This window comes from Prenolepis imparis, unplaced genomic scaffold (genome assembly GCF_030444845.1).
Source record: "Prenolepis imparis isolate NDT839.2.m4 unplaced genomic scaffold, iyPreImpa1.0 SCAF_485, whole genome shotgun sequence".
NCBI lineage: Eukaryota > Metazoa > Arthropoda > Insecta > Hymenoptera > Formicidae > Prenolepis > Prenolepis imparis.
Window position 1 is genome coordinate 1 of NW_028141643.1, and position 21198 is coordinate 21198.

A 21198-nucleotide genomic window follows, 5' to 3' on the forward strand; every position below is an offset into this window, starting at 1 on the left:
AAGAAAAGTCATCTCCGGCCTTTGATGATTGTAAGTGAATTGAACATTTTTTTTTATCACAATTTTCTGAGTGCACTTGCATTTAAATTAGAATTATATGTATATATTGCATTTGCAATATATATATATATATATATATATATATATATATATCTCAATTGTATAGTTTTTTTAAATTAAGTTAAAATTTTATATGAATTGATTTCATAAATATAAAATAATTTGTAAATTTTTTTTACTACATTTTATTATGTCTTATTCAATCACTAATGGAAATAAAAATAACAATTCTAATTTTGATTCAGATGATAAAAACAACAATGATTACAACGAGAATTTTACAAAAGATAGAAGTGAATCTAGTGTTTCAAGAGATGAAGAAAGAACTTTAACGCCAATGGATAATAGCAATAGATCATCTCGAAATTCACCACCATTGCAAGGTAATATGATTTTCCCAATAATCTCACTTTTGAGAAGTGGTTTTGCACATTACTTTTTTCCTAATATATATTAATATATATTATATTTATTTTAGTTTATCGAATGCAGATCGTGATTTGCTGACGACGACATTAAGCTATTTGAAGAAGCTTCATGGTAATGATTTTTTTTGTACTAATTTATATAACTGCAGTTATTACGTATGATACATTTTCTGATCATTAATTTATATTTTCGTAGGACCGGTTGTATCTAATCTTGATAGAGATTTGCTTCGAGATGTATCAAGTAAGCTTGACATAGTACTAATGAACCAACGTCGCATCTTAAATGAAATATTTCCTGGAGAAGCTGTGATAGAGAGACCTGAAAATTGCCCCCCCCCCTTCCATTGCGAGATGAGAAGTCATTTCAAACATTTAACGAATTTTTAAAAGATAAAATTGCTTTTTCTCAATTTGTAAGTATAGTTGATCTTTTTGGGTATTATTATTTATATATTTTCTCATATATGAACTCTTCTTTTTAGCATTTATTTCTTTCTTTAAAAGTCAGCTTGTTGAAGATATTTGTTTATTTCAGATCAACTACCTTAATGCACATATTGTTGATGATTCTGACCAGTGGAATGCTGCTATTCGTCTCATGTCCATCGTATTACACAATGAGCTTGCAAGACAAATTAGTTGGAAAGGAACTAAGGGAGTGAAAATCTCTTTTTATGGAACTAGAATCAAAGAAGCTTTGTTTTGTAAGTTTTTCTATAATTTTTTCTTATTTTTAAGATATTAAGTCCTCTGATTAATCATTGTCATGTATTAAATTATGAAAAACGAGAGATTACATGAACTTTTCCTTTCTTTTTCTTGCAAATTAATTTATTTCAGTGATCAAAGAAATCAAAGAATTACTAGAAAGACTTACGTGATTTTTCGTTTTTAACTTAACACAATATTCAATATAATTGCAATAAAATTAAAAGATCACTTTTTTATTTCTTGTCCATTTCTGTTTAGGTGCCATAATGAGCCGTTTTAAAAATGAATCATTGAAAACAGCTGAGGAGTCTATGAAGCGCTGGTTGAATACTTCTGGTCAACGTAAATGAAAGAATGATAATTTTTACTGTGCAATGTTTTTAAAAGTGATATTTATATTCTCTACTATATACTTTAATATTAACTACTTTAATATATTCTACTATTACTGTGCAATAATAACGTTTATAAATGATATTATTTGTAACATGTAATATTATTTGTGATATTAATAATAAATGTATCATAAACAGTAAAATATGTTTATTAATTACTATCTTAATGTCTCTAGCAATAATTTTGAACAGTCAAAAAGGAATGTCAAAATTACGTCATTGTGAACATCAAGACAACATCAAAATTTTATACAATTTGATGTCATTTTGACGAACTAAAATTTGACCATATTTATACATCAATTTGACATCATTTTGACATTTCTGTTCTCCTTGGGATTAAAACTTAAACTATATAATAATCCAATTAATTTTAAATTGATTTTTTGAATTTATAAATAAATAAATGTAGCTATATTACATGATAAATACATATAAATGTAGTTATTCTATAATTATAGGGTTATATGTACATGTATTATTGTCATTTATTAAAATTACTTATGAAAATTACTTTAAGCATTAATACATAAATTTCTGACGTATTAAATTCTTTCTAAATAAATTCTTTACATGTATTATTGTCATTTATTAAAATTACTTTAAGCATCAATACATATATTTCTAACGTATTAAATTAATATGACGTTATAAATTTCTTTCTAAAATAACCGGGAAATTTTGTCATAAATCTCTCTCTAATTAAGCTTCTACAAATTCTAACAATAACCGTATAAAAATGCATGTCTTTGTATTTTTTTAATTTTAAAAGCTGAAAATAAAATATATTTTAATAAGTTATAATCATTATTGTGTTTCTTAAATGTATGTATTACTCGTAAAATAGCAGTCCCCAAATTTGCATGACTTTGTCTCTGAAATTCGGAATAACGACATAATCCACTTTAGGGCCTCTCTTCAAGATCTCCCAATTGTCTTCCAAATATATGGTTACATTTCCGACAACATCTCGCGCAAATTCAATGTAAGGTACCAAGTGCGATGGCCACCACGTATTGATCATTATTTTCTCAGAATAAGAATCGTATCTAGTGGGATCTGAAGATATCATATCAGACGTCATCAGAACGTTACATCGTCTACAAACATCCGAGGGCACATATGAAAATGCGTAACCATCGTGTCATTAACCGTATATTGATACTTTCGTATTGGCATATTCGACAAAACTTTGTATCCACTATCATGTTCTACTGTGATGTTAAAGAAGGACTGAAATGTCAGCATGTCCAAACAGGGAAATAATTGTCGGGTTTCTGTGGATTTCTGGAATAATGTTGCGACGAACCTACATTTTTATGACAAATTTTTAACTATTGTTGGTACAGAAATATTAAAGATCGCAGAAGGTATAAATGCGATTAATAAACAGAGTTTGAGAAATATAATGTTTTGTAACATTTATTTTATTATCTTATTATTAGAGGCAAGTATGCTAAATTGTATAAAGTAAATATTAAAATTGCAGTAAAACTATCAAAGAAATGACAAAATGTTTTTATTTGTTTTAAATTATATATATATTTAATTTAAATAATAACTCATTTTTTAAATATATCTTATTATATATATATTATATATATAATACTCACTTTTTATCTTCATTCTCGTGTGTGTACCAAGTTTGTGTAAACTCTATCGTATCATTAATATAGTTTGAAAACTTAGCATGTAGAGTATAAACTCCGCATTCCAAGTTATTTTCAGGCAACGATTGTTCGGCAAAATCAAGAACGACAATATCCTTATTATGGCTATATGAAAGCTTTGGTACATAGATTATTCCACTGTCGGACGACTCTAAATTTACCTTTGTTATATTCATATATTCTGATATGAGTAAAGTTATGTATCGTGTTGCAGAATTGACATAAACAGTAATATTGGATTCTCCATGGGATACGTAACCTGGCATCAGCGATATCTTCAAATAATAATGAAGCGGTACCAGACGATTCAACGGTCGAAATTCAGTCTCATCATGCCATATATTTCTCGCATTTTCATCGATAGAAAAAGCCATTGTCATTACAAAAATGTATAATAAAGTATTCAATGACAATTTTAGAAACATCTTGCCAAATCTCGTTTCAGATATCTGCAAAAACATTTCCTTGCTAAGAGTAAGTAAAACAGAAAACGGAAGCAGAGAGCAAGTTAATGCAAAAAATGCAAAACTGATCGATCAGTCAGAAAAGGGAAACGTATTAAAAAATATTACAGAAATTTTTAAAAAATATACGCAATCTATTTAAATAATTCTTCACTTTTATAAAGTATTTCTATATAATATATGAAATTATACATTTAAGTATAAAATATGTATAAAATAATTCCATTTAATAACTGGACTTCTTTGGAGTTTATAATGCTTGTTACCAATAAGTTATTATCACCTGGTTTATGTGTCACGTGTAAGTAATGTATACTTTGAAGAAACGGATAATAAACATGTTGATGTTAAGTTAAATTAAAATTTTGTCGATATATGTTCCATCAGCAAATCAAACAAAATAATGCAAACTTTTCATTTTTACTTTTATTATTGTATAAGCATTTCTCTAAGAAAGTAAATTAATATCCATTGGGCTTATATTTTTTTTATATTTATTACATATTTAATTTAATATATGAGAAAGTATTGATTTTAGATATCTATTAAGGAAAAAATATATCAAGGCTTAATCCATTTTTTATTTTTAATTTTTCTTATTATGTATTAAAATGATCAAAAAATAAAAAGATGTTACATCTAAATCTGTTTTCATGTTTTCATGTTATATGCAATATGAAAAATAATAAAGATAATTATTGAAATAAAAAAAACATTTAAACGTTTACTTAAACATTGCATAAAATATCTTTTAGAAATTGAAAACTCTAAGATAGCGAATTCTTTACTAATTTTTACATGATTATATTTAAAAGGAATATCTAAATGTTTTGTATTTGACTTACCTTAACCTATCTTTGTAGAATCACGAGCCGAATCACTTTAGCCAAAAATGAATTGCTTAATTCCGATGTTACCACTTCGAAAGATCACCGAAAACTGACGACGTTTGCGGTATGAAATACATACTCTTATGTATCAAAAGCTTCTCAAGGTTATTAATCATTTTATTCGATCGTTAGTAAATCGATAAAAGTCAATACATAATTAGAATTTTCAAGAAACACTTTGTGTCTAATACATATAAAATAATTTTCAAGAAATTTAATTAAGAAAATTGTATGTTATATGCAAACAGAATTATATTTTTTATTTTTGTCTTATTTTTATAAAGAATTATTTCTTTCCTTGTTACAACTTATTGGATAATGTATGAAATAAGTACATTATTTTACATTTTTTCTATCTTTTTCTGAATTTTTATTCTACTGTAATGTGAGAAGAATTAAAAATTTTGTTCTAATGATACGGAATCAGTAATGCAAAATTCAACTTTTTACAAGTAAATTAAATCAATGTGGCTTTCATATGAGAAACACAATTTAATTACCTTTTTACGCAGTATAAAAGTTTTATAGTAAAAACACATCTATTTAAACATCGTATTCATATTTTGAAACACAATACTTTTATAAAAAAGATTTTTTTTTTTCTTCAATATAAAACATTTTTTTCACAATTCTATTAATGTACATAAATAGAGATGTTTATACAATGAATTTTTAGAAATTGTGCACTTGTACATAATTATTTAATTTCTTTAAAAAAAATAATAGCTTTTCTTTTAATTTAATCAGTATCATTTAGTTCTTAAAGCCCTAAACAATTTTAATTTTGAAATTTAATGTGTGTTTGTAGTTAAATTAGTAACTCACACAATTTGATTAATTTTTTTATTTTATATTATCTCGATTTTTTCCTATTTTCTATAATTATCTTATTAAAACGCGCATAGTAAATAATATACCTAATTATAATTAAAAAATATTTTCAAAATGTAAATTTTATTTTTCTTTGTTTTCTTGTACTTTACCTTCCTCTTTAGGAAAGATAAAAGAAAATTACTAATGGTAATTAATATACATATACATATTTTATTCATTTATGCATTCTGGTTTTACTTTATTTATCTTATTCCATGATTAAAAAATTATAATGTGAAAAAAAATTAATATTATTGCGCAATGTCATACATATATTTAAGAAGTCATAGAAAAATGTTTTAAAAGATACGAAATAAACATATATGTAAAATTATATATTTTGGCATGTTGAAATTATAATTACATTAAAATTCGTTATTAAAATTTTCGTTATATTACAAGAAAAATAAACACCATTAATATATGTATAATATTATAAAGATATTAATAATAAAATATTAATTATTGTAAACATTAATATAAAATAGTATTGCTAATATTAATATTAACTATTACGTTATTGAATGTACTAAGTAAATATTAATAATAAATCAAATATTAATGTTTATATCCTACATGTATATTAAATTTTCTATCTTATATTTATATTATATTATTTAACATATCTTTATATTAATATTTAATAGAGTGTTATAAGTATAATTAATATACATAATATCATATACACATACATATACATATATGTATAATAAGCATTACGTAAAAATTATTAATGTTTATATAAACAATAAAACTGAATAATATATAAAAACTAATTTAACATTAAATACATTTAAACACATTTACAATATAATACAATATAATTAGAAATAATCAAGAAAATAATTGAAACCAAGTGCTCACGTAAGAAACATGTAATTTATAAATAAATAATAAATATATAAAATATTAAAATATGTAAAAAATTATTTTAAATATTTATGATATATTATTGGACATTTAATAAAAATGAGTGTTTTACTGTATTTATATTTTATACGTATTGAGCTTCTCGATTCTCTCATTCGAACAAACGGTGAAAAAATTGCATCTGATCGTCCATTTCATGAGAACGTGTTATTAACTTGTAGTGAATATTATATTTTAAATATGAGGGTCTTATATTTATTCCCGCAAAATCACGTATCTAAAATTAATATTATTTTAATTTTGATTGTTTTATCAATCAAAATTTTGTAATTAATTATCACGAAAAACGAGTTTATTAAATAATTAGCATAAATTATATTGATATACAACATATCTCCGAAAGAAACAGAAAAATACGTACACCATTTACAATATATGATATGTAATACATTGTGATAAAAAATAAGTAATTATAACGAAAATTTCATAATAAAACAAGTATAAAATATACCTCGCCAAATAATTGTTTACCAGTATACGCATTATTAATAAGCATATTTAATACCACTTCTATACTGATTTGACTATAAAAAAATTATATATATAGATATATATTTAATTCATATACATATACATATATATGTCACATATGTATGTACATATTTTCACCAGACATAAATCGAAAGTTATAACATTGTCAAAAGTTCATAGCATTGTGCTCTCCAGAACATTTGTTTACATTAAAATATATTTATAAGATGTTTTTAAATACAGGAAAAATAAAATTTTTATGATTATAAAGAAAATGATAATAAAAACATTTAATGGTGAAATATAAACATTGTTAAAAGTGTCAGTGATAATAAACGCATTCATGGAAAAAGAAGTTGTATAAAGATAGAGCCACTTTTACTTAAAGAAATTAACTGAGTAATCTGAAACTAATACGTAAACCAAATTATTAGAATATAAATTATAATTATTAGACGAATTATTAGACTAAGCTAATCCAACAAAAGAGTCAGGCTTTCCATGACTTATTTGCTAAAAGAAACAGATATATGTAAATTTTTATTAACCTTTATTAACCCATTCTCGCGTCCTTCTTTATTTCCTGTTTGACATACAAAATATTTTTGATATGCATGAAGAATTTTAATCAGATATATAAAAACAGATTTTTAAAAAATGTTATTTGTATAGAATTTAGTACATTACACATTTTATAGTAATTTCACCTATCTCTAAATGCCATTTATAACTAAAATCAAAAGTAGTTATCTATTTGAACACTGGTATAACTACTTACTCTTTTTTTATTTTTCAGTGTTAGTAAACAAAATATATGCTAAAGTTTAAAATTATTTTTATGCAAATATGTATACAGACGTATAATACAGACATATTTTCAAATATCTCAAATAGATGTGCAAAAATTTGTTTCGCTTTAATATACACATGTTCAAATAATTAATTAATTAATTGTGCCAACTAGATAATATTCATATTGGATGCAATTCTGCGTCACTTCTTAGATCTATAATATTGTTCAGACAAAGTTTAAAATTTGGTCTGGCATTTGCTAAACCCCAGCAACGCTGCATCAACTGATATAATGAGGATGGACAATCGAGAGGCATCTGCAACTTGCCTCCCTCGCGTACGTAACTTATCACTTCGAGATTAGATTTTGTTGTAGAGTAAGGTTGCTCACCCAATGATGTAATCTCCCACATTAGTACTCCGAATGACCAAACATCGCTCTGAGAAGTAACTATTCCGTTCACTAGGGATTCCGGTGCCATCCAGCGAACAGGAAGCAGACCTTCTCCTTCCTAAAATAAAATTTTAACAAAGACAAATATCTTATTCTAATTATCCATTTTTGCAATAAGTATTTTTAAGCAAGAAACTAATATTTTGCATTATACATTTTGTTTACTAATATTTTGCATTATACATTATATACATATATATTGGAGAAATATATACAAAAATATATGCATAGTCTTCATTTTTCTTAAATTCTATATATATATATATATACATACATATATATATATATATTTGATTAATGATATATATAATATTATAAAAAGCTATAATAGAAAAACACTTTCAAAAAGTTTCATCTTTTTTTATTAATTAAATCTACCTTGCGGTAATAGTCATTTCTGTAAATATCTCTAGCAAGTCCGAAATCACCGATTTTGACAATAGGATTCTCACGATCTCTCGCAGACACTAAACAATTTCGGCACGCGAGATCTCTATGCACAAAGCGCAGCTCTTCTAAATAGCAACAGCCGCGCGCAACATCTTCGCACATAGCGAGCAAGTCTTGTAGACGCAAAGCGTGTAAATCAGAAGGTTGTAATATTCGACACTCTCTCAAATATTTTAGCAGATCAGTTTCCATTAATTCCAACACGAGTAATGGAGAATCCTCGTCTAAGCAAACAGCTAATAATCTTAACACATGTTCGTGTCTGAAGTGACTCATAAGCTTAGCTTCTTGCAAGAATTTCTTTTTTTCTTCGACAGAAGCACACTTTTCTAACATTTTTATGGCAACGGATGTCTCTGATCCCGGTTCTGCTAAATCCTTGACATTCCCTTGATACACCTGCAAAATATTGAAAATTAATGTAACTTTTATTAAACAAGAAAAGATAATTTAATTTTATATAACATTATACATAAATATTTTGATTTATTTTCAATAATTCAACGATAAAAAATAAAGTGCATATGTATGTCTCATAAAAATTAATGTATTACTATTTCTTTTAAAAAGTTGATTTATATATCCGAAAAAATTGTATTCTCATCTTAAGTATATGCCACTTATCTTTATAATATCTTCCAATAAAATAAGCGCTAAAAAGATCCTCTTAATTTAGGAGAGAAAATCTCTAAAGAGATATTCTTTACATGCAAGAATATATACTTGATGAGATGTCTTTTTATCCGTGTATTATTAAAATTATTAATCGATATAACAAAAAACAGTCTTACAAATGGACATTTGTTACTTATTTCATGTATATTTAAATGTTACACATATAATTGAATATATGTTTTATGTGTTTGACATAGTTAAATACACATTTTTGCTTATTATGTTATTATTTTTAATATTAATTGTAAACTTATAAATTTATTAAAAATTTAAATAATTTTATTTTATTAATTTTTATTTTAAATTTATTATTAATTTATTATATTTATTTATTGCGGCGCTGAAGTTGCAAAAGAAATTTAAAATATATTCTCAATTTAAAAAATGGAAATATTCTTATCTATTAAGAGGATTTATTAATGCATTTCAAGAAAACATTTTTTTCGGTGTAAGATTTACTAAGAAATGTGTATTTCTCATTTCTACATCTAAACATTAATGACTTAAAATATGACGTTACGAAAAATTTACCAATCCGAATGCGCCGCTGTCAATGTGTTTCGTTAGTGTGATTTGCTCACGTTTGATTTTAGTCAGCATAAATTTATTTGGATTATATTGCAACGCAGGACTGTATAGCGCATTGAGCTGAACGTTTCCGATAGGTACCTCATGTAGAATCCTAGTCAAAACTTGCTCGTTATCTTCTTTGCGTTGTCGGTATACTGTTATATAAAGTTATAATATATTTAAATAATATTATGCATTGCAAATTTTAAATTTTGCTCTTTAAACAAATAAGTTAATGTTTTTTGAAAAATCTCTCCACTTATTACATTAATCATAAATTGTAATTTAAAAAATTTGTATTAAATATACTTACAACAATAAATAAAGTAGCAGATGCAGATTACAATAACGGTAGCAGCAAGGCTTAACAACAATGTTAGATTATATTGCGAAGCTCGAATTATCGAATCGTCACCTTTGTTACATACAAATATAGTTATAATTTTTTTGTCTTATTTGAATATTTCTACTTATAATTTTATCATTAAAAATATTTCATTCTTAAAATTCTGTAATTCATTTATATGTATGTAAAATAAACAGAGCATATTAAAATATCTACATATTATCATATTTGCTTACCATGTGTTTGAAAAATAAATCTTTCATCAGATGGCCATGTAAAGTTCTCGTATTCAGGATATGTCAGTATTAAACGAAACTTGTATAAAGTTGCCGGTAGCAAGTTTTCTATATAATACATTACTGTTTCATCATTATTCGTCTCAAAATTATCTGCGATTTGCCACTTTTGCATCACATCATTTATGTATTCCAGTACGTAGTGGATCGTCAGATTAACGCTAGGAATCCACGAAATATTCATATTGTTTTTGTTAACTTCGCTCAAAGTTATATTGTTCGGTTCCGAGTATGTGTACACGGTTGTGCTCAAACTGTCATTATAGAGATTGGTGTAGTTGGCTGGATACACACGTATATATACAAAGTATTTCTGTTCTGGCAGCAACGATTGGATTATTGTAAAAAATTTGTTGTCTACTTTATTATTAATAAATGGCTTTTCTATCGGTTGCGTACTGTTCCACGAGTTAATTGTTTCCCAATATACTCTATAAGTTGCTGGCGCACAGTTCTGTTTTGGTGGCATCCAATAAACTGCCGCTATAGTTGGCGTCAGAACCTGAACCGTTACATTTTCCGGTGCATTGAGCTTGCTCACGTTAGTTTTCAATATTACTTCCGAGCTGAATTGCAGGTTCGTCGATAATTGATCAGAGTAAAAATTGCTCACAGCTAGCTTCAGCTTGTATTTTGTAAACGGTGTTAAATTCTGAATTTCATAATGCCGCTCGTATGTCTGCATATAGAATTCATCGAACTTGTTACTAAGGTTATTATTCAAACAGCTTACGTAGATGATATATTTAGGAGTTGGTATGTTGTTTTTGCATTTGTGCTTGCGAGTCGATTCGGTCGTATAAAATTTAAAAACAATACTGTTCGCTGTTATTTTTATTATTGTAATATTATAAATTTTTTCATCAGATATAAGGCATTCCTTCCGAGGATATGGTTGTAAGAAGGATGATTTACCAAACGATATTATGGGAGAAAAGTCATCCGTGCTTTTTATTATTTGCACGTGTTTAGATGCGTTTTTTTCACTGTCGACAAGTGCATACTTCTTTTTAAAAATATAAAGATAAAAATCTGATGTATATCCATAACGTCCACTTAAATAAATGTTTGTTTTATCAATTAAAAAATATGGCACAAAGTTTGTGCCAATTTCAGCGATTGAAATTGAATTGCATTTATTTATTTTAATGTTCGCCACAAATAATTCGTGTTTATCCAGCCAGTATATTATTGGCTCCTCTGTATTTGTGATGTCAAGCTTCATTCGATAATAAATTTCTAATAATGATACATTGTATGAACAAAAGGTCAAATCGGATTTTAAAAAAGATTGCACATTTCTTCCGTCAAGATCCGATTTCATTATTACAACCTGCATATCTGATAACACTTCTATCCAATAGAAAAATCTGGAAAATATATATATTATTATATATGTCTATTATAAAACATAATTTTAAACGTGAAGTTAAAAAAATAATAAGCTTAAGTTATTACAATTTTATGATAATTTATGATTTTATGATTCTTTATATCTTTATTACAAAATCATAGTATATTACAGCAAAATTAGAAAATACTATAAATTCTTAACTGAAAGACACATAAGTGTTAATTTTTTTAGTGAATAAAAGGTAGCGTACCCTATAGATGGCTGTGTAGTTAAATAAGCAAGCCTTTTCTCTCTGCTCAAGATCTTATCATATTTGACTATGCCATTTTGCCACATTGTTAAGTCCAGCTTTATAATGGTGGATTTCCTGGATTTCGCTGACAATGAGATGTCATATTCCATCCAATATAGATTTCTTCCTATCCAATCGATGCAGAGAGAGTTTGCATATTTTTTTAATCTAGTTATTTTCGTAATATTATTTTTATTCATATCCCATATCATTAAATCTTGTATAGACCCATACTCATTATTGGTCTCCTGGATCCAATAAATTTTATGTTCTGCTACAGAATAAGTCACTTCTACTGCAATAATATTGATATTAAAAGTAAAGAGATTGACGTAGGTTCTTGAATCCAGATCCCATATTGCAATGGTATTATTCACTGTAATCAATAATTGAGGTATCGGATTTTCGTGCGTCGTTGATACGTTCATTAAATCCGTATAAGGACCAGCACCAGCTTTAGTATGCGCTCGTACTCGATAATAGTACGTTGTATTAGGTTTTAGATTATGTTCTGTGCATTCCATTGTAGTTAAAATAGTTTTGTCGTCAAAGATTTGAATTTTTGTTTAGGTTCTCGATGAACCAACATTGCACTGAATATCCTTGTATCACTTTGTTTTCATGTTTAGGTTGATTCCACCTGTAAGATAAAATTTAGCCTTTTCATATTTAATAAATTTTTAACAGAATCAATATTTTTATATGTCTATGTTAAATTTTAGAGAAAAAAAGGATATAGACTGTAAACTTTGATTCTTCACCTGAATGTCACAGAAATGTTGAATTTTTCATTTAGAAATCCATTGAACTCTACGAATGCTCTTGGCTCGCTCGGAATTATTCCTAGAGATTTTAAGATTGTACATATTAATATGTTTAAGTTGATTATCTCGGTAAATTAAAAAAAAAAAATAATAATATAACGTGCAATGAAAATAAAGAAAAAAGAGAAAAATAAACATATGTTACAAAATTAACACCGTAAGTTTTTAAAATAATGAAATAACATAAAACCTCTGTGTATGTGTGTATGTGTTTCAAGACTTATGTTAGAAAAGTAATTGCTAAGTTATAATCGAAAAACCTTCCAATAAAGTGCCAAACCCTTTTCTAAAATTTCCTATTTCTTCACAAGTCAGTAGTATATTATTTGCGACAGATTTAAAACAAACAAAAAAATAATGAAATTGATGGTGTTATCTAAATTCTGCTTTATTTTACATACAGTTTATACATTTTCTTCTCTCTTTTCGAAAATAAATTTTATATTATCTTTGTTATTAGAAAATAGTTTGATATTTTTTTAAATTTAATTTTTACTCTCTTAAATTTACATTATACTTACAACTTTTAAATTTTTTGTAAATTTTTTATTAACGTTCTATATATTCATTGCATCTTACCAAAAGATTCTGGGTTCATGGACATATTTGCAAATGTAACTTCATCGACTTCATCGACTTCATTTCTTATAGTCACGCTCTCAGAATAATTCTGATCCGGCTGGAGATTTTGTAAAATGAGATGATTGTTGTTTTTGGGCACTGGAATATCCTGAATAAAATATAACATATAAAAAAAATAAGTAAGGCAACTAGGCCAGAAATTCCACGGTATCTTTAATGATAAATAAAATAGTCGTATATATAAAAATATATATAAATAAGATTTTGATAAAAAATAACATATATATGTCGAAATAACTAAAATGAACATAACATTTTTTGTTTTTAATAATATTACCTTGATATTTTTATTTATAATTCCATTTCTCATTTATAATGTGTTAAATATTATGTAATTTCATTTTAAAAATATTTATTCCTATTATTTTTCAACATATTTTCTTGCGAAATATCAAACATTATTCTTATATTAAAAAGAATGTCACGCAGAATAGGCAGAATAAGGATTATTTAATAAGAATTAATAATCGTTTTTTTTTTAATAAATGATATATGAAAATGTTACTCTTTTCGATTCCTGAAGCTATTTTGCTGATAGTTATAGCTAATGATTAGTTTTTTTGCAATCGTTAGTTTTAACTTTTCAAAATAAACGAGGTTACTTTTTAATAATCCGTCAGTTATGTTTAAAATTTCAATAATAACGTTTGTATTTCAAGAATAAAAATGTTTAAAATATTCTCTTTTATGTGTATGTGTGTGATTATAAAAATGATATAAATTTTTGTACTTAAAATCTTGTCGAAATTCTTTTTGATTATGGTTATATCTTTTAATCCAAACAAATTCTGGAAAACCCGATACCAAAAACTTTCGATTGACATTGCTACGATATATGAGAATATATATGGCTATATAAATGGATATACTACGAATATTATATACATACATCAATAAATTTAAACGCGGGTAGCTGGTTATTGCTGTTACGTATATTGTTTATTTAACTATTGGCCTTATAAAGTTAATTAATACAATTTGAATTTTATTATACCAATATAGTCGACATTTCTTTATATGTATATAGGACAAATGCAACTATCCTTGATACATCAAAATGACGCTGACACTTTGAATTAATTTAGTTATATAAGAATTAATTTACAAGTCTTATTATATCATTAAATAATTATAATTATTTAATAAAGTAAATTAGTTTTTATTACAAATTGATGAGAAATCACATGAAACACAATTCAAGTGTCATATATATATATATATGTGTGTGTGTGTGTGTGTGTGTGTGTGTGTGTGTGTGTGTGTGTGTTTATGTATGTATGTATGTATCAAAATAGTGAAAAATTAACAGAACATCTCGTTAATATTAATAATTATTATTCTTAAAAATAGCAATAGAAACACAAACATAATACAGTCAAATTTTAATATTTCGTCTTAATGAAGTTTAACTTTGTACTATATTATACATCCATTTATAAACAAAATAAAATTTTCAAGCTTTATACATCCTTTCTCATTGCATCGTACTTTTTAGTTTCATGTGTAGTTTTATTTTATTATACAATTTGTAATATTATATTATATTACACATGTGTGAGTTTGAGTTACTCAAATAAACTGCACAATTACTTGTAATAACATTTAATTGTTTTTTAATAAACAAAAAAATTTCTTACTTGCGTAAAAAGATTGTCCGGGACGGTATGATTCTTTGTCAAAATGGCGATAGCTGCTTTCACCATCATAAAACTTTTCAATAAAACGCATAATCTCATCTTAAACATAATAATCTCTTCCTTCGGTGAATGTTGGCGATCAATTTTTAGTCACCAGTATTCTTTTTCTTTTTATTCTATGGATTATTCAGATTTGATCTAATCGACTCGATACTTTATTATGAGCTCGATGAATTCTTTAGAATCTAGTTTGCGAATCGCGTTACTGTCTTCCAATATTACATTTTAATATATCTTTTTATAATCAATCACAATATATATATCTTAGATCATATGAAGGAATTTTTAGTAAATAGTAATTTTTATAATTTTTCGATGGGAACCAATAACAGCACGAAGCAACACGTATTCACTTGATTGTATCGAAGATAATAATATATTTTTGTTGTAATTTCTTTTAATATTTCGTAAAAAGATAATCAATAAAAATGTAAACGAACAATTTATAACCAATCCGAAAATTATAGAATTATAGGTTTTCTGTCACTTTCACCACTATTCTAGCATCAAATATTATCCACGTTGATATTTGTCATATTTTTTGTTTCACTAAAAATATAAAAAATTATGATTACTATTTTTATGCATATTGTATACTAAGCATGTTTTTCGAATCCACTATTTGTGCATATTGATGTGTGATGTTTATATGACAGTATATTATTTGAATCAAATAACGCGCAACATTGTCCTTTTTCGTGGCAATCGCAATCGTAACTGACTCCCCAGACTAGACCGATCTTATCATGCTTTATTTGCTGCCCTCTCTTTATGATTCATTTCTCTCAGCTTGATCGATGATACTCAGTGTTTCTTCCAACAGTTACTTATTCCAACAGTTTTCACGAATAATAATATTCTATATATATATATATATATATATATATATATATATATATATATATGTATATCCTATATGAGGCGCATTTTTAAAGTAAGATCCGGTTTGAAATAAGAAAAGATCTTGACATATAAATTTAATTCATTATAATCAAAAATTTCTAGCTTACTTTATTGCAATAAATTTTGTGTTCTGCTATCGAACAAGCGAATTCAAACATCGTATTAAAATAATGATTAAAGAGATTAACGTAGGTTCTTAAATGCAGATCCCATTTGAATACTTTTATGCAATACAATCAATAATTAAGGTAATGGATTTTCGTGCGTCGTTGATATGTTCATTAAATCCGTATAAACGTCTTAAATAGCTGATTTTGTGTCAAAAAATATTAATGAAACGTTAGTTTGTTAATTAAATGTTAAAATAATAATATATTAAGAATATTAAGATAGTAATATTTTGTAAAATAATAATATATATTTTTTTTCATTCGATCGCTTTTCTACTTGAAAATTTTGAAAAATTGCGAAATTTAATTACGCTTATATTATTGTTTTTGATACAATCGAATATACTACACTCGTTACATTGTACATTGAGTTTAATCGAAGAAAATATACTATATAGTTTTATAGCTTGATTATATAAATCATTATAATCGATCTTGAAATAGTTTTATCAACTAAGAGTTTTATTAAGTAAGAGAAAACTCAAAATTTATCGAGATACATGGAGGAACATCAATTCGATTAGTGGTATTTAAATCATTGTGAAGATTACATGGAACATTGGTCATAGTCGAGAATCGTATGAAAGCCGATCGAGTATAAAAATATCTACAAGAAGAGAAAATTGTTATGTTAGAAACGTTACAAACATTATGTGTTTTACTAAAACTGTTAACGCAAACGAGAATGACCATAACGTTTTCGTCAAGGAAATCTAGGGATTCTGGAGGATCTTTGAAACTTCGGTCCAAGAAGTTACGAAGAAAAGTATTCTCGTATACTCTAATTTATATACTTTACACAAATAAAACATTTTTTTCATGGAGAAAATTGAATGTTATATATTGCAGATAATACACTATTTGTGTAATTAAAACTATATAATACGTAAAACAAAAGAGAGTTTCAATTAAATAAAAATGTATATAAAGTTTATTAATTTTACATCACACATTCAAAAATCAATGTTATGTAATCAAATTAAAACTTAAAATTAAATTTAATTCAGACGATATATTAAAATTATTAAACAATATGTATTATTATAATATAATTGTTAGATTTAAAAGAAAGAATTTAAAAAATTAATGATTTCATTCATTTCATTTTTTTTTTGTTACTTAATAAGTTTGTGATACATTTACATAAATTGTTTGTAATATCTAAAACATTTTTATTTCTCAAGATATGTTTAAATTTACTAATTTTTATTTAAAACTTGCACGGTAATTTATTTTTCATTTAACGAAATTTATATAGAAAATCAGAAAGTTAAAATAATTCGCATGCTCAACGGCTACTAAACATCGAAGTGAAAGATTGGTGCAGTTGAACTTCGAATTGGGGACAATTAATCAATCTATGAATAATATGCGCAATAAGCTGTCACTTTTGCTATATGTGAGAATTTATATACACTATTTATCACTTAATGTATATATATATAGGTATATATATATGTTATATATATGTGTTATATATGTATGTACATATTTTTATCAGTCATAAATCAAAAGTTTATAGCATTATGCTATCCAGAAAATTCGTTTGCATTAAAAAATATTTCATAAGATGTTTTTAAATACAGGAATTTATAAAATTTTTATGATCATGAAGAAAATGATAATAAAAATATATATATCTTATATATATGTTAAAATATAAACATTATAGAAATTTTAGTGATAACAAACGCACTCGTGAAAAAGAAAGTCAAGTTAAGATAGAGTTACTTATTAGAAGAAATTAATTAATTAATTTGAAACTAATATAAAAACTGAATAATGAGACAAAAATTCTTTCAACAATCGAAGAAAGTCAAGCCATGATTTGTTTACTCCCATGATTTATTTACTAAGAAAAATAGTTTTTACTTAAAGAAAAAATAGAGAAAAAAATGCCTTACCTATTTAAAGTTTTAAATAAACATGCAATGCCATAATGAGATAAGTTGGAATCGTTTTTCAAGAAGTCATTTGATTCTTCTCTGAGATAACATCTATGCAACTAGCGAATTTACGGAGTACCGAATTCTCTACCACTTTCTAATAAAGCATTGACTTGGCCTAATTAAAAAACGTTTGTCATTTTCGTGCTATGATACTGAATTAATATAATAGAAAATAAAACTTTAATCTCCAAATTGATATACTTTTTCTTTATCATTCGGTAAATTCTTTAAAGCTAATTTACGAATAGCAAGTTATATCTTTCTCTTACGTAATAAGATTTCCCTTTGTGACAGATCAGGATGCATCTGCATTCGAGCAGTTATACAACTTCTAGTAAATATATAGTTTATTACGCATCTTTGAAAAATAAATATAAATTATGAAATGACAATGACCAATTCACATACTGATATATATATATATATATACATATATATATATATATATATATATATATATATATGTATATATATATATATATATCAGTATGTGAATTGGTCATTGTCATTTCATAATTTATATTTATTTTTCAAAGATGCGTAATAAACTATATATTTACTAGAAGTTGTATAACTGCTCGAATGCAGATGCATCCTGATCTGTCACAAAGGGAAATCTTATTACGTAAGAGAAAGATATAACTTGCTATTCGTAAATTAGCTTTAAAGAATTTACCGAATGATAAAGAAAAAGTATATCAATTTGGAGATTAAAGTTTTATTTTCTATTATACGTTTATATATATATATATATATATATATATATATATATATATAAACGTATAATACTGACAGTATAATTTCAAATATCTCATAGATGTAAAACTCAACGTTTCTTCTTAACATACACATATACAAACAATTAATTAATTGCCGGCTATATAATAATCATTGATGCGTCGGATCCAGTATTGCGTCTTCTGTGTGGCTTCTTAAAGCTATAATATTGTTCAGACAAAATTTAAAGTTTGGTCTGTCATTTGCTGCACTCCAGCAACGCTGCATTAGTTGATATGACGAGGATGGACAGTTGAGAGGCATCTGCAATCTGCCTCCCGCGCGTACATAATCCATCACTTCGAAATTAGTTCTGGTAGAGTAAGGTTGTTCACCTAACGATGTAATCTCCCACATTAGTACACCGAATGACCAAACATCGCTATAAGAAGTAAATATTCCGTTCACTAGGGATTCCTGTGCCATCCAACGAACAGGAAGCAGATCTTCTCCTTCCTAAAATATAATTTCAATAAAGTTAAATCTTCTATTCTAATTATCAATTTTTTAAATAAGTATTCTTAAGCAAAAAACGTTTACTAATATTTTGCATTATACATTATATACATATATATTGGAGAAATATATATAAAAATATATACATGGTCTTCATTTTTCTTAAATTCAATTTGACTTAAAGATATACAATAATATTTTAAAGACGCAACAATAGAAAAATACTTCCAAATAGTTTTATCTGTTTTAATTAATTATATCTACCTTGCGGTAATAGTCATCCCTGTAAATATCTCTGGCAAGTCCGAAATCACCGATTTTGACGATACGATTCTCGCGATCTCTCGCAGACACTAAGCAATTTCGGCACGCGAGATCTCTATGCACAAAACGCAGCTCTTCCAAATAACAACAGCCTCGCGCAACATCTTCGCAAATGGCGAGCAAGTCGTGTAGACGCAAAGCGTGTAAATCAGAAGGTTGGAATATTCGACACTCTCTCAAATATTGTTGCAGATCACTTTCCATTAATTCCAACACGAGTAATGGAAAATCCTCGTCTAAGCAGACAGCTAACAGTCTTAACACATTTTCATGTCTAAAGTGATTCATAAGCCTAGCCTCTTGAAAGAATTTCTTTCTTTCTTCCATGGAAGCACACTTTCCCAACATTTTTATGGCAACGGATGTCTCTGATTTCGGTTTTTCTAAATCCTTGACGTTCCCTTTAAACACCTGCGAAATGTTGAAAATTAATGTAACTTATATTAAAAAAAAAAGATAATTTAAATTCATATAACATTAAACATATATATATTTCGTTTTATTTCAAGTAATTCAACGAAATAGAATAAAATGCATATGCATGTCTAATAAAAATTATTGTATTACTATCTCTTTTAAATCGTTTTTACTCAAATAAACTGCACTATTACTTGTAATAACATTTAATTGTTTTTTAATGAAGCGAAAAAAATCTCTTACCTGCGTGAAAAGGTTGTGCGGAACGGTATGATTCTTTGTCAAAATTGCGATAGCTGCTTTCACCAGCATTAAACTTTTCAATAAAACGCATAATCTCATCTTAAACATAATAATATCTTTCTTTGGTGAATGTTGGCGCTCAATTTTTAATCACCAGTATTGTATTTTTTTTATTCTATGGATGATTCAGATTTGATCTAATTGACTCGATACTTTATTATGTGCTTGATGGAATTCTTTAGAATCTAGTTTGCGAATCGCGTTATTGTCTTCCAATATTACATTTTAATATATCTTTTTATGATTAATCACAATATTCTAGTAAATAGTAATTTTTATAATTTTTCAATGGGAACCAATAACAAAAATAAATACGAAGCGACACGTATTCACTTGATTCTATCGAAAATAATAATATATCTTTGTTGTAATTTCTTTTAATATTTCGTAAAAAGATAATCAATAAAAATATAATCGAACAATTTATAAGCAATCCGAAAATTATAGAATTATTAATTTTCTGTCACTTTCACCGCTATTTACCCATACGGCACAGGACCTTGCAGCAATATTGCAGCAATATTGCAATCTTCCATATTGCAATGCAATATTGCAGCAACATTATTGAAATATAAATATGGAACGTTGCTGCAATAATGCGATAATGATGTT

The 21198-nt window shown here is 26.1% G+C and overlaps 4 protein-coding genes and 1 pseudogene across 6 annotated transcripts; 1 reads left to right on the forward strand and 4 right to left on the reverse strand.

Moving 5' to 3' along the window:
• On the forward strand, positions 1–1727 carry LOC145948595 (uncharacterized). Its single transcript, XM_083058248.1, has 6 exons — positions 1–30; positions 306–443; positions 539–600; positions 685–732; positions 1027–1195; positions 1461–1727. The coding sequence occupies exons 3-6, from the start codon at positions 598–600 to the stop codon at positions 1550–1552; spliced, it is 312 nt and encodes a 103-aa protein (XP_082914374.1). The 5' UTR covers positions 1–30; positions 306–443; positions 539–597; the 3' UTR covers positions 1553–1727.
• Positions 1728–2193: 466 nt separating this feature from the next.
• Positions 2194–4662, reverse strand: LOC145948598 (glutamyl aminopeptidase-like). Of its 3 annotated transcripts, none has more exons than XM_083058252.1 (5): positions 4577–4662; positions 3527–3716; positions 3211–3418; positions 2434–2697; positions 2194–2369 (listed from the first exon to the last, which is right to left on the reverse strand). In XM_083058252.1, exons 2-5 carry the CDS (start codon positions 3690–3692, stop codon positions 2363–2365), a joined length of 645 nt encoding a protein of 214 aa, XP_082914378.1. In that variant the 5' UTR covers positions 3693–3716; positions 4577–4662; the 3' UTR covers positions 2194–2362. The 3 variants fall into 3 exon arrangements, with proteins under 3 accessions (XP_082914378.1, XP_082914377.1, XP_082914376.1); XM_083058251.1 differs by having other exon boundaries at positions 3211–3448; XM_083058250.1 differs by having other exon boundaries at positions 3211–3716.
• Positions 4663–7786: 3124 nt separating this feature from the next.
• Positions 7787–11264, reverse strand: LOC145948594 (protein sevenless-like). The gene is made up of 5 exons (XM_083058247.1): positions 10419–11264; positions 10150–10251; positions 9798–9991; positions 8520–8990; positions 7787–8199 (listed from the first exon to the last, which is right to left on the reverse strand). Exons 1-5 carry the CDS (start codon positions 11161–11163, stop codon positions 7867–7869), a joined length of 1845 nt encoding a protein of 614 aa, XP_082914373.1. The 5' UTR covers positions 11164–11264; the 3' UTR covers positions 7787–7866.
• Positions 11265–12028: 764 nt separating this feature from the next.
• Positions 12029–15863, reverse strand: LOC145948596 (proto-oncogene tyrosine-protein kinase ROS-like; annotated as a pseudogene).
• Positions 15864–19189: 3326 nt separating this feature from the next.
• Positions 19190–20329, reverse strand: LOC145948597 (leukocyte tyrosine kinase receptor-like). Its single transcript, XM_083058249.1, has 2 exons — positions 19807–20329; positions 19190–19542 (listed from the first exon to the last, which is right to left on the reverse strand). The coding sequence occupies exons 1-2, from the start codon at positions 20212–20214 to the stop codon at positions 19198–19200; spliced, it is 753 nt and encodes a 250-aa protein (XP_082914375.1). The 5' UTR covers positions 20215–20329; the 3' UTR covers positions 19190–19197.
• Between the last annotated feature and the right edge of the window lie 869 nt (positions 20330–21198).

Bases quoted from the DNA above. Each gene is read 5' to 3' on its own strand.
- LOC145948598 (XM_083058250.1), bottom strand. From the start codon at position 3,692: ATGTTTCTAAAATTGTCATTGAATACTTTATTATACATTTTTGTAATG. The intron at 2,698-3,210 runs GTGAGTATTATA...GGATGTTTGTAG, and splicing joins CACGAGAATGAAGATAAAAA to ACGATGTAACGTTCTGATGA.
- LOC145948595 (XM_083058248.1), top strand. The intron at 733-1,026 runs GTAAGCTTGACA...TGTTTATTTCAG, and splicing joins TTTGCTTCGAGATGTATCAA to ATCAACTACCTTAATGCACA. The intron at 1,196-1,460 runs GTAAGTTTTTCT...ATTTCTGTTTAG, and splicing joins AATCAAAGAAGCTTTGTTTT to GTGCCATAATGAGCCGTTTT.
- LOC145948594 (XM_083058247.1), bottom strand. From the start codon at position 11,163: ATGCAGACATACGAGCGGCATTATGAAATTCAGAATTTAACACCGTTT. The intron at 9,992-10,149 runs GTAAGTATATTT...TTTATATAACAG, and splicing joins CTGCTACTTTATTTATTGTT to TATACCGACAACGCAAAGAA. The intron at 8,991-9,797 runs GTAAATTTTTCG...AATATTTTGCAG, and splicing joins ACAGCGGCGCATTCGGATTG to GTGTATCAAGGGAATGTCAA.
- LOC145948597 (XM_083058249.1), bottom strand. From the start codon at position 20,214: ATGTTGGGAAAGTGTGCTTCCATGGAAGAAAGAAAGAAATTCTTTCAA. The intron at 19,543-19,806 runs GTAGATATAATT...ATTATATTTTAG, and splicing joins GGGATGACTATTACCGCAAG to GAAGGAGAAGATCTGCTTCC.